Consider the following 14,280-nt stretch of genomic DNA (forward strand, 5'->3'; position numbering starts at 1 on the left):
TTCAAATGGACCCTCAGTGATAATTTAAACTGCAATTGTCGGATAAAATCCAGCCAAAATTAAGCACTTAAAAACAAAACAAAATAGGCCACTGGTTTCAGTGGGAGAGATTTAAGCCTGTACTTAACATTTCCTGGGAAACGGGGTTTAAGTTTGGCAGGATTGGGACCAGTTGACTGTTCGCTTGATTAAATGGATGAAAGTAAACTCCTTTTTCTTTTCTTTCTAAGAATACCAAAGAGTGAAACTCAGTTATTTATTTGCTGTGTTTGCATCATCCCTCAATGCTTGGAAGCACTTATTAAAGCCAATGAGAGTTTTCTAGAGACTTGAAATCAAACACATCCATCATATTTGCCCTTGTTTCCTGATTTCTATTTTTTTTAAAAAAAAAACAATGGAGAACACAAGCTCCCAACATAAATAGCCTGAAATTGTTGTTGGTGACCTAGGAGGAATGTAGGTTGTGTAGGAACTTATTAAATACATGAAAGTGCTAAGAGATGATGCTATTGAGAATAGCAGGAACTACTATTTTTTTATTTATTTATTGCGTTTTTATACTGCCCAATAGCCAAAGCTCCCTGGGCATGATACAAAAGACATTATAAAAGCACAACCAAGATAAAATTGCCCTAAACAACTTGGCACCAGGCCTGCGCCTGGTGGTTCCACATAAGATCCATCCTCCGATTGGAATCTACCAGGAGAAGAGCCTTCAGCGTGGTGGCCCCCCTCCTGTGGAATTCCCTGTCTCTGGAGGTCAGGCAGGCGCCAACTTTGTACTCCTTTCAGCGCCTCCTGAAAAATCTTTATTCCATGAAGCCTTTCTTTAACTTGCAGCCTTGGATTTCTGTTTTTGCTTCTTTTAAATTTTGTTTTAACTATTTTATTCTGTTTTTATTTTCATTTTACCTTGTACACCGCTCCGAAATGTTTCAATGGGGAGCGGTATATAAATATTCTAAATAAATAAATAAATAAATAAATAAATAATAAAATACAAATTTGAAACAGCTATTTGCCCTTTGGACGTATTTAGAAAGGTAATTGTCAGTAAGGTGCTTCTCTACAGCCAGATCCTACGGGCAAGAGAAGTGTATAGCTTACAAATGTGAGTTTGAGACACGAGCATATTTCACACAAAGAACAGGTGAGGCTTCCCCATAAAATAAGTGCACATACGAAACTAGTATTTAAGGGAGAAGGGAAGAATAGAGTTTTCCCCTCTGTTGTCATTTGTTTTGTGTGAGCATGGTTTCTAACTTTTTAAATATGTGAATTCACAGGGTGCCTCATTTTCACTTTGAACTGATATAATCCATGAACACCTTTGCAATTATGTCTATGCATTATCACACCTTCTAGTAGTGAATTCAGCTGCAGAGTCTAACTCTCCCCCTTCTTACCCTGTTGCCAAGCCCAAATGCCTATATGTATGTTACTTTCTATATATTGTTAGTATTAGAAATGTACAAGTTGAATTAAGGTGTTTTTTAAAACTATATATAGAGAGAGACTTTTATCTACTTATAATAAATAACCTGTTATCTAAAGAAATAACTTTGTTTTTGTAGCCATCGTATTTATATCCCACCTTTTGGTCCATAGTAGGAGCCACAAGGCAGATGTTTAACTTCATAAATTATAAGTAGTTCTAGGTAATTTATGTAGTAAGGGCACTTACATTTGATTAACCAAATTTGCGAAAATGAATAACTTCCCAGGTTGCCGGCTTTCTGCTTGAACACTGGGCATAATATTTTCACCAGAGCAAGAGATGAGTAGTGGCCTGGTCCTTTCACAAACCTATTTTCACCCACCCACCCATCACCTGCTGTGCAGCACACGTGGTGTCCGGCTCACCCCAGTAGGTGAGAGAACTGAGAGGACAAATAGACTACAGAAAAAAATAGGATTAGAGCTACATCTACATCTGATTACGGTTGACAACCATAAACAGCTTTCATATTCCTTTTTCACTTACCCTTTGAGAAAAATGCTATAGTTTCCCCTCCATTTAAAGTAATAGTGAAGACAGACATAACATTTTAAGTGTGGAAGATGTAGTTTGAATGCAAATTCATTGTCCTGAAAATAAATGCCTTTCCAGGGCAGAAAATATGGGTTCAAACTACTTCCACTACTCTTAAAATGTTAGATCTGTCTTCACTCTAACTTACTCCAGTCCAGATTCCACACCTAACCCTCTTTTGTAGTGGGCACAATATCATATTGTTGTAGGCAAATGACATAAATTGCAACGTATTTATTTTGATTTGAATACTAGCCAACTGACAAATGCCAGTTTACAATCATAAAACCAAACAATAAAGTACAAAAAAACCCAAACGCCCCCAATATTAATCATTAAACATTATTAAAAGCATTGAAGACATTGAGGTCCCAGACTGTAGGAGAGAAAGGTTCAGTGATTTTATGTCTGATTATTTCCAATGTGTGTAGGGGAATCCACACACAGAACGCTGTCATATCGGGGTGAAAATGAGCTAGCCCAGAACCCTTCTTTCTTAGCTTTCTCTGTTTGTGAAATTTATAAATGTAATAAACAGCATTTCAACAGTATATATTGTATGGTGCACTTGGTCGTCTAGAGCATTTCTGAGAATGCTGCACGTGTGGTAGCCAAAATGTAATGGTAAGCTATCGTGAACAAAATGTGGTCACTGGAACTTGTCTTAATATGAAGCTTAAGATGAGCTTTATATATCTATCTAATTGCAAAACATATTTTCATGTCACTTATGTAAATCTCCCTTGTTTGTTTTAGCAGGTAATTTGTGGACCAGGATCACTTAATTGTTCTGAGTACATAATTATATACCAGCATTTTCCAATTTAATTAAAATGTACAAATCTGAAGATTAAGGGGGAAAATATTATTTGAATTATTAATCATTTCTCCTCTAGGAAATCTTGTTGCTCTGCAGGAGATTTGTCCAGTGCACAACTAGATGTGTTTTTTTTCCTTCTCTTTCACAGACAGACAATTTTCCCGCAGAGCCCAATTACATGGGCAGCAGGCAGCAGTTTGTTCAAAGGTAAGGCCTATTAAATAACTTTCTCGGCTTCCCCATTTGCATTCTTGTCAAAATTGCTTTGCCAGAGACTACAATTCAAATTGGGGAAAATAAATACAAGTTTAACATATTTCCTCTCTCTCTTTTCTCTTGCTCTCTTCCTTTCTACGCACAAATATCAGTAGCTCCACGTTCAAGGACCCTGAACGAGCCAGCTTGAGAGACAGCGGGCATGGGGACAGTGACCAGGCTGACAGTGACCAAGATACTAACAAAGGCTCCTGTTGTGACATGTCGGTTAGGGAGGCACTCAAGATGAAAACGACTTCAACTAAAAGCCAGCCAATCGAACAAGGTGAGTGAAGCGACCACTGCTTGTGAAGTCTGCAATGATTAGAAACCTATTACTGCTGCTCCTGCAGTTTATCACACTAGACAAGCCCACTGATAATGCTATCAGAGGAAATACTAAATCTTCCAGCCATCCCAAAGCAAAGGCATATTCTGTGTATGTATGCATGTGAAATATACACACATACATATATAAAATATACATACATACACACACACATAAATATACACACAGAGTACACATACACATATTTGTTTATATGTTTTATATATACACACACATATGTATTAATTAGAAACATAAAATGGAATACACAGTTAGACAGCCTATGCAGCTCCAACAGTGATGCATTGACAATAGTAGCTTATATATCTATATCTATATATCTATTACCACAACTATTAAATCTATAGCTGGGATCCAAAGAACCCTGCCACATGTTCAAGGAGTAGTTTGTGCTATTGAAAAACAAAAGTAAAAAAAAAAAAATACAACTGGGCATTCCCTAACCTGAGGACAAGCATAAAGCAGCTCTTTGGATCCTGGTATTTATATTTATATTCTTGGGGATTTCTAGAAATGTGTAGCTTATTGCCGTTTTTCCATAGCATGTCTGGAAGAGTCAAGTTGGATTCCCATGACTAGAGCAATGGTTTGATTTATCGCATGTGCCCTTCCCTTATGCACAGGTGGGATGCTGCTTTCCTAAATGCTTCATTGCATCAACAGGGTCACGATTAGAAGGTTCATAGGACTGAGCTATCATGTGGTAATTGAATTTGCTGTGCGAAAATATATGGGCATAGTGTGATTATGCATTTACATTTTTTTGTTGCTGTGTTACGTAGTGTGCAGGAGGATAAATGCTTGAAATCAAAAAGGATCCCAATAAAGGGTCACTTCATCATTTTTGTCCCCAAGATTGATTTTATTCTCAAATATAAGGCATTTACTGCAATTCGAAGCGTAGTAGATTTGGAAGTAAGCCCCATTGAAATCAATGGTTCCAAATAATTGAGGCTAAGATCAGGCTACTATATGGTCAAAAGAAGACAGAGGGCTCAGTACACAAATGCCTTCCAGTCTTTTCATCAGATTGGAACTGAAGCCATTGGAAATAGGCTCCATCGCAACGGTTTTCCGATCTTGTATTTTCAGGGAATCACTTGCTTCATTGGCTTGTCTGCTAAGGAACCCTGAGCTATTTGCATGTTGTAGAGGATTCTGGGACATATACCAGAGTGCATTCACATGACATTCCAGGCACTATCCAGACGCTTTAGGCCTCACTGTTGCTTGTGAGAATTAGGCATATACTCTACAACACATCCTGTAATTGCATGTTGCAGAAGAAGATCCACATGGCAGGCAAGCTGCCTTTCAGGGGAAGCTTGTCTACCGTTACTAATCTCATTGAGAACCCCTTGATAAGCTGCCAAACAATCCCAAATGTTCCCTGAAACACAGTTTGAAGGCCACCATCTCATAGAAATAGGTGGAGGCAGTGCAGTCCTGGGTAGATTACACCTGTAATTGGGCCGCTATTTAGTTAATCATACCATTTACACCCTACAAGAGTTACAAATAGGTGTGTGTGACACTACTGATGCAATTTACAGCAGAACAGTAGCTGTTCCTGGCTTACATTTTAGTGGGAGAATAAGCATCTCTGTTCCTTCAAAGTCTGTCTGATTTGGTTTATGGTCCCTTTTGCTAATTGGAAGTGCTGTTTATTTCAAAAGGAACCCACCATTTCCTTCCAGTGCCAGCTAAACTGAGTACACCAGCTCTGTGTGTGTGTGTGTGTGCGTGTGTTGGTGTGTGTGTGTGTGTGTGTGTGTGTGTGTGCATTTGCATGTGTGTTGTACATTTTGCTTGTAGTCTTCCAGGCAGTGAGGAGGAACACAGCTGAATTATTTTGAATTCAGCTTCCTATCTCCATTAGTCATTTCAGCTTGTTGTGTGGAAAATGATTCACAGCATTGAGGATGTTTTAAAAATTGATTAATTAAGTCTTTCCTAATGAGAAGCTATATTTATAATTAAGTAGAAATACATTCTAAGCTTTCTATTAATTGGTGATTAATTAGAACTAGATTTTTGCCTCAAGCACAGTCAGAGTTGTACCACATTCATCAGCGAACGCACGCTTGGCTTCATTTTCTTGATCATGTCAAGAATGCAATGTGGGTTTTGCTGTGTAGAATATTTAGAACGTTGCTTTGCAATTTATTCTGTATATGTTTGAGGGAAAACCTCAAGTCATTACCTGTTTTCCTAGTAATAAATGCAGAAAAAGTGATTCTCCACCTTTGCCACGGTGACTCTCTACTTATAATTGGACATTGATCTGTATAGAGATTCAGTATTAGATTTTTCTCTCTCTAAAGAATCTTTCCAACATATGCCTACTCTTTTATAATAGGGAAACACTGAACAAGGTTTCCAAAATTGTTCCATATAAAGAATTGCACAGCTATAAGAAGAATTCTACGCAGACAAAACATCTATAGGCATTTCAAAGGAAGTTTTAAAAAGATTCACAATATGTCTTGGGATTTGCAAGAGGAGGGGTGGTACATCTCTTCCTTGCCAACTGTAAGATTTTGGAGGGAAGTTAAAGTACAGTTTATTTCTTCCATCCCTCAAAGAAACCCCCAGTAGGAATTTAACCTTACAACAACTCTGTGAGGTAAGCTAAGCTGAGAACTAGTGTCTAAGGACCACCAAATAATTTTAAACTGCTTGGCTTGGATCTGGGTATGTATATTCAGGGACAGTTTTAGTGGCAAAGAAACAACATCTCACTGCCACTTTTGAGTCCTCTGTGCACTGCACAGTGAAGTATTCAAGGTTGTCCAAAGCTTATTACATGCTAGCCCTTAGGACACCGTGGATCCACCTGAGGCCTGCTGTGATATGTTTGCAAGGCACTTCCAAAATAAAATCTGTTACATCTGTTGGAACTTAGACTCCAGTATAGCAAGTGATTCAAGTGAGACATCCAGAAACATAGCCTTGTCCAGTTTTGTTGGATCAGTTACAAGGACAGCTCAAGGACATTGGCTAGGTGCTTGGATGGGTTCATGCAACCACTTCCATATGGGATCCTTGTCCTTCATGGCTTATTTAAACTGGCAGGGATGGAACAGCCAATTGGACCTCCTTCTGAAGGGGAATGGGCCTGGGCTGCCTTAAAGAGGCAGCAATAAGAGTATTCCTGAAGAAATCCTCCCTGAACCCAGAGGATTTTAACAACTTCAGACCAGTGTCAAATGTACCTTTTCTGGACAGCATCCTTGAGCACGTGGTTGTTCCAGATGCTCTTGGATGAGACTGATTATCTGGATCCATTTCAGTTGGGGGTCAGGCTAGGTTTTGAGGGTTTAATGGGTTTGGTTTTGTCCCCATGCTATTTAACGTCAACATGAAATGGTTGAGTGGGGACATCCAGAGTTTTGGAGTGCATTACCATCAGTAACTGATGACACACAGCTCTATTTCTGCTTTTTATCCTCACTAGGAGAGGCTGTGGATGTGCTAGATCAGTGCCTTGCTGTGACAATTTACTGGATGAGGGCTAATAAACTGAAACTCAATTCTAAATGGATCTTTATAAACGGATGGAGGATGTTCACCCTATTCTGGATAGGGTTGCACTCTCCCTGAAAGAGGAGGCTCGTAGGTTTCCCTGGAGATCATTGACATTTGAGGCTCACATGGCCTCAGTGGCACAGTGCCTTTTAACAGCTTTGGCTAGTGGCACAGCTACGCCCATATCTGGACAGAGATAACTTGGCTTCAGTAGTGTACGCTCTGGTAATCTTACCTGGAGCTGCCCCTTCAAGATTGTTCAGAAGCAGTAGGTTGTGCAAAATGAGGCAGCCAGATTAAGAACAGGAACCAGAGGTTCTGAGCACATAACACCAATTACATTGGCTGCCTATATTTTTCTAAGCCCAATTCAAGGTGCTGGCCTTGACCTATAAAGCCTTACACAGGTGAGGACCACCATATTTGATGGAGCACCTCTCTTGATAGGAATGAGTGTGTATACTGGAGGCAACACCTGAGGCCCTCCTCTGAGTGCTTCCTCCAAGGGAAGTTTAGAGGTTGGTAACTGGGGAGAGTAGTTTTCTTCCCCTCCTCACCCTGCCCCAATTCTAGAACATTCTTCCCAGTGAGGGCCATCTGGTGCCAAGACTGGCATCTTTTCGGTGCCAGGTAAACCCTTTGCTCTATTCCTAGGCATTTGACAGAATAGAATACATTTTAATTTTTATGATGTGCTGGTAGTTTTATTTTCAATTGCTTTTACTTTGTTTTTAAACTGTTTAAAATACATGCAAATTAAAGGTTTTGTATTGTGTTGTATATGCTGTGGCCTTCCAGAAAGCTTTGGTTATTGGGCGGTATAGAAATGCAATAAATGAAATGAAATGCCTCCATTATGCGAGCCGGTAAGCCTGTATACACTAGTTGCTGGGGAACATGGGTGGGAGGGTGCTGTTGCACCGTGTCCTGCTTGTGGTCCCTGGTCAACAGCTGTTTAGCTACCGTGTGAACAGAGTGCTGGACTAGACAGACCCTTGTCCTGGTCCAGCAGGGCTCTTCTTATGTTCTTACTGCTATCTATAGAAAACACAGGAACTATTTATTTGTTCATAAATAAGACACCAGGGCTCTTATACAATCCCTATTCATTACAATGGCTGAAGACATTCATGGTGATATTTACAAAAGCAGAGTGAAGGTCAAAATGCTATTGAACAGGATGTTATGTCCACCATTAACTTCTTGTAGCCTTGCCTGGTTTGCCTGGCAAACCATGTCCACCTTAATTCATAACAGCATCAAGGGACAAGTTGCCAGAAAACATCCGAAATGTTGGATTGGGGAGCATGGGAGGGGGGCTGATAAAATAGGACCCAGGTGGTTGCCTGAAATGCATCCTATTAGGCCTAGAAATACCCTGGCCCATGCCCAGACTAGTGCTCCCCAGAGGTTTTGGATTACAACTCCCATAATTCCTGACCTTTAGCCATACTGGCTGGAGCTGAAGTGCAATACATCTGAAGGGTATCAGATTGGGGAAGGCTGATATAGCCTATCCAAAACATTTTCAAGTCAGGCTGAATAGGCTGGAGTTGGGAGTTATTTAGAGGTGCCATTGCTCAGAGAGTAGAGCTGCTTGCCAAAATTGAGCAAATGTTATATCTTGGGTACTGCTGGCTTTGAGCCGAGGACACTGGAGTCTCCATGCAGTGTAATTTCAGAATTTCCACAAGGGACTGATAGAAGATGGTCCACAGGGCCACAGAATTTTTATTAAAAAAAGAATCAGACTTGGGGGTGGGTGGGGAGGCAGCACTTATAACACTGTAGGCTGTCATATGCAACAAAGTCCAAAAATACAAAACAAAACAGATTTAGTCAACCATTCCTATTGCTTATAGGTGTCATAACACAAATCATTCTTGAAAAGTTTGCATTTGTCATCGTATTCTGGGTGAAGGATCCTATTTATCAAAAACTGTTCATGCAACCAGCTGATATTAACTCTTCCATTCTTTGCATGTAGACTGGAGTGATCTGCTGTTCTGAACACCTGCAGTGATGGACAGATTAATCATCGTGTGTGTGTGTGTGTGTGTGTGTGTGTGTGTGTGTGTGTGTGAGAGAGAGAGAGAGAGAGAGAGAGAGAGAGAGAGAGAGAGAGAGATGTGTTTGGATGGATACCTAAGAAAATGTAAGTCTTCAACAGGAGGAAGTATTTTACAGATGTAGTGCAAGGGCTAATGATTCTCCTTACTCCAGCTCTTCACAAAGGAAGTGAAAAAGAGAATAGCTTAATGAGTTAAAGAAAATCCACTGAAATATCCTGGTTGGTTTGTTTTCCTTTTTATTGTGTATATCAACGAAACAGAACAGAAAATAAATTGTGTAAAGAAAAAAATACATTACACATATAGGAATATCATTATTTTTCATCATGTGTACCATTCATTCAAAAAAAAAAAGAAAGAAAGAAAGAAAGAAAGAAAGAGATTTATTTTTGTAATTAGGTGATTAACCCTGAACCCCCAGCTACAAGATTAGAGAGTTTGGGAGGCTGCGGCATCTTTAGTTTTGAAGATGCATCTACAAATTTAGAAATATGAGGTAGTACCGAAAGTAAATTAAAAGTATTACAAAATCAAATTTTGTAATACTAAGTCAGTGAGTAAAAGGTAACAACAAAATTAGAGGGGGGGAAATAGCTGGCTAGCCTCTCTTTCACTCTTACCCAAGAGCCAAGTACAAGATTAAAGAAAGTAAAAATGTTCAGACCCAGGGGGACTTAGTGACTCTTGACTCAAGTTATGCTGAAACCCCAGGAGAAATGGGCAATACCTATTGTCCACTACCATCCCAAATGCCATCCAGAAAACTAGGAGTAAATTATATTCAGAAGTTTTCTGCAGTGTTGTTTGAAAGGGGAGGACATTTCACATTTCCCTTTTGGGCTCTGTTAAGAACCACTCTACAGTTTACTTACCATGTGTTTATTTTTATTTATTACATTTTTATACCATTTTATATATTTCATTTTTATATGAAATAAAATACATTTATTTCTATAAAATTTTTATAGAAATTTTATTTTCTATAAAATTTTATACATTTTATAGAAGCTCTCTGCTATTCAATTCTGCCCTACATGTGTGGGATGGTTATGTGCCTTTTTATACCTGGCAGTCAGCTGTGGTTGGCCCCATAGATGCAGTAAATAAATAAAACTGCATACTTTTTTTGTAATATGTGAAGTGACCTTAACACACATGCAGAAGTAGGTTGACAAAGTTCAGGACCTCTGTTAGCAAAAGGTTGATCTCACTACATGTTTCAATGGTTATTCTAATAATAATAATAATAAAAAAAGAAGATGTGGAGACTCAGCCATAAATTGTTGACCCAATCAGGGCTTAATGAAGGTGCTTTAGAAATTTCACTGCTTCAGAATTTGCTCAAAGGTGTGTAGCAAAACATTTCAGGTGCAAGATATAATTTTACAATTATAGTGGATCACAAAAGAGGTAGCAGTATCTTTTATCTGGGAGGCCTAAGCTTTATATTGGGGAAATACATACCTCAGCTTGGCTTGGAATCCTTGGGAATGCCTATTCACTTTAATATTCCTATCTCAGCTAAACAAACACAATCTCTGTTCTCAACTCACTTGACAAGGCTTGGTTGAAAGAGAAGGAATAATGAAGAGGAAGGCCCAAGAATATCTACTCTTCAGGAAATGTTAAAAAAAAAGAGAGAGAGAGAGAGAAATCCCCAGATAGCAGTGTTTGCTCTGTGCTAGCCTCGGTAATAGTAAACAGAGGAAGGAGAATAAAAAATGAGGGTGCTTTGATAATTCTTGGCAGGTGGCCTAAAGGAGGGGGGGAAAGCTTTTGGAACAGAAAGCATAATCATTGGGACAGAAAGTCTTGTGCAATAAGCAAGCATGTCCCCTTTAAGTTGCCTTCTCTTTAGATTTCTGTAGGAAGTCTCTACCTACTCTTGCTATAAAAACATCTAGCTGTCTCATAAGTTTATTTATGCTCTCTGATTCACTGGCCTTACTAAGCAGCTCCTTCCATATGTTTACTACTATTTAAGGGAAACTGTACAGCTTGACATTTTGTTTGTGCCTCATTTTTAAACATCCCCAGAAAAAGAAGTTATGAAAAGAATCCTCATTAAATTGTTTGAACTCTGTTTGGTTAATTGGTGTTTCACTATGATTTGGCATTTTGGCTGTAGTGGTGCGGGTGACCACTTATGGGTCACACACACACAAAAAAAAAAAGACAAAAGGGGACATGGTTTTGCATAAAATTTGCATATGTTAATATATATCTATAGATGATCATTTAGAAATAATTATTGTAATTTAAATAGATATACAATACATTTCACCATGGTAGGGAAAATATGATCAGATGATGTGTGCACCTGCTCAGTCTGCTGTCCAAGTGCTGTTGTTGGCCAGTGTCAAGGTCTCTCCATGCTATCCATTCTGATGGTTTTCTAAACTAGATTTGGACTGAGTAGTACTTCAAAGGTAGGACGCCTTCACATAATATACTTTTTGTTGCAAGCTCCTCAGATTATGTGCTTATACAGGTGTTTCTCACAGCTCTCCTACTGTAGCCTGAGAAAACCTTTTTCTGTGACAATGGCAGAGGTGGAATTGAGAGCATGAAAAGATAAGGCTATGGCCCATGCTTTCCTAGTGGCATTTGGTCCAGCAGTGTCAAAGTTGAAGGCACACCCGAATGGGTTTGTTGTGTCAGGTTCTGTATGCCCACCACCAAAAAGCAGGGAGAAATGAGAAATTAGTTGGGTTCGAATTTTAATGTGATTGTACCAAATTCTCAGTTCCCAAACCTACAAATGAAGCGGAATGGAGTTTGTTATATGTTGATATTCAGACTTTACCAAATTTTGCAGTTCATGAGTACGCACAAAAGTATGTAAAATGGGGAAAATGCACACAAAAAATGAATATAATAGAGAAAAGACTGCACAAAAGCACGTAGTGGGGAAAATTGCTTGAAAAAGTGTGTACCTGCATAAAAATGGCATACATTTTTGTGTGTGTGTGTTTTTAAAAAACTTATATTATTATATATATAATAAAATCTGTCCATAAAATACTATCTATAAAATCTATCACAGAAAACACTATAAAAACACTATTAAAATGAATACATTCAAAATTCATGAAGTGATGCGGAAATGGAACAGAACAACCTTAATTTTTTTGGGGGGGGGATGAGAAATTGAGCAGAATCGAACTTGCTAGATTCATCCATCCCAATGAAAAAGCAATGGGAGTGTCATACAGTTGGTGAGAGTGTAATCAGGCAATATCACTTTGTATTGTATATATGACCCAAAGTGAAATATTCAATTTATTGCTTGTATTTTATCATTTCCATTGTGTAAACTGAGAATTTTATTCCCCATAGTAGTAAAATTGGTATCCCACTCGACAACACCCTGGGCTTCCAATGAGAAAAACGAGAGGGACCGAGTGGGTCACTGCAGTTGAGGGTGCAGGAAGGGCATACAGCAAAACCATGGTGGAAGAAGGAGAAGAACACCTTTCTACCCAAACCCCTCAAAACCAGCAGAAAGAAAAGGCTGTGTGGTATGGGGCTGGTAAACATAAAGAGCAAAGAGCCAAAATGAACCCATCAGGTGGCTCATGGTTAGGCTGAAGGTAAAGGATGTCACACAGAGGAGGGACAGGATCTCTTCTCAATCCTCCCAGAGTGCAGGACATGGAATAACGGGCTCAAGTTAAAGGAAGCCAGATTCCGGCTGGACATCAGGAAAAACTTCCTGACTGTTAGAGCAGTACGACAATGGAACCAGTGACCTAGGGAGGTTGTGGGCTCTCCCACACTAGAGGCCTTCAAGAGGCAGCTGGACAACCATCTGTCAGGGATGCTTTAGGGTGGATTCCTGCATTGAGCAGGGGGTTGGACTCGATGGCCTTATAGACCCCTTCCAACTCTGCTATTCTATGATTCTATAAACAGTGGGATGCTTGCTTTCCTTCAGCTTAGGACCCAAAGTGAGTGTGTTGTGGGGGAGGCCTCAGAGAACACACATCTGTCTCCCTTGCACCCTTGTGAACCCTACTGGGAGAAATTGGCTTCAGAGACCCATATTTTTCAGCTTTGTACACGCCATGGCAATGGCTTCAGAGCCCGAAGAGGAGAGGGATGCTTTGCACCAAAGTAATTTCAGTGGCTTAAGCCTTTTAAGGTTGGGGGTTGAACATGGCAAACCCTAACAGTGGCTCTACAGCCCAAGTTGATTCAACAAGCTGTGACTCTCTGTCCCTGCCTCCCTCCCTCCTTCTCACACACATACACACACCTTTGCGCTCTAAAGCCCTTGTAGGATTTGCAAGGCTGTTCTGACAATGACTAAAGGCCACTGCTTTTATGTTGTTGTCTATTTATTTATTTATTTATTTATTTTATTTAATTATTGCACTTCTATACCGCTCCCATAGCCAGGGCTCTCTGGGCGGTTTACAGAAATTCTAAAATTAAGATAAAAACAGGTATACAAAATTTAAAATGCTAAAACACAGAACATACACACATAAAGCATTAAAAACTGTTAACAAACTAAACATGTGGGTGGTTAAGATGTGCCGCCATATGCCTGGGCAAAGAGGAAAGTCTTAACCTGGTGCCGGAAAGATAGCAGCGTTGGTACCAGGCGAGCCTCGTCAGGGAGATCGTTCCGTAGTCTGGGGGCCACCACCAAAAAGGCCCTGTCCCTTGTTGCCACACTCCGAGCCTCTCTCGGAGTAGGAACCCGGAGGAGGACCTTAGATGTTGAACGTAGTGACCGGGTATATTCACGCTGGGAGAGGCGTTCCGTCAGGTATTGTGGTCCCAAGCCGTGTAAGGCTTTATAGGTCAAAACCAGCACCTTGAATTGGGCACGGAAACATACAGGCAGCCAGTGCAAGCAGACCAGAGCAGGTGTTATATGGTCAAACCTTCTGGTTCCCGAAATCAATCTGGCCGCTGCATTTTTCACGAGCTGCAGCTTCCGAACCGTCTATCTAGCAAAGTTCTTGTGTTTACCAATAGGTGCAGCATGACACCAATCTGTATCACACTCATTTCATTTGATCATTTGGCAGATTGTAAGCAAGGCATCACCACAAGGGAAAGAGCTTCCATTATGTCCAAAATGGAAAGATATTTCCCAAACGTAATTTCATTGGTGGCTAGTACAATAGCAAACAAATTATGAATCATTTTGTTTTTCTGATTGCCTTATTTGTTTTGCAGCCACAAGCTGGAGTTAGTATATGTTCTC

General features: G+C 39.8%; 1 protein-coding gene across 5 annotated transcripts in view; it reads left to right on the plus strand.

Annotated features, from left to right (window-relative positions):
- PCDH17 (protocadherin 17) overlaps positions 1–14,280 on the plus strand; it is a 166,161-nt gene that overhangs the window by 62,375 nt on the left and 89,506 nt on the right. For 3 of the 5 annotated variants that reach the window (XM_063125982.1, XM_063125984.1, XM_063125985.1), the window contains exons 2-3: positions 3,004–3,062; positions 3,224–3,396. In XM_063125982.1, the coding sequence (XP_062982052.1) occupies positions 3,004–3,062; positions 3,224–3,396 (232 nt within the window). Of the gene's footprint in view, positions 1–3,003; positions 3,063–3,223; positions 3,397–8,974; positions 9,018–14,280 lie in introns of those variants that run through there. The other 2 variants (XM_063125986.1, XM_063125983.1) reach the window with 2 other exon arrangements.

This window comes from Elgaria multicarinata, chromosome 5, assembly GCF_023053635.1.
Source record: "Elgaria multicarinata webbii isolate HBS135686 ecotype San Diego chromosome 5, rElgMul1.1.pri, whole genome shotgun sequence".
Lineage (NCBI taxonomy): Eukaryota > Metazoa > Chordata > Lepidosauria > Squamata > Anguidae > Elgaria > Elgaria multicarinata.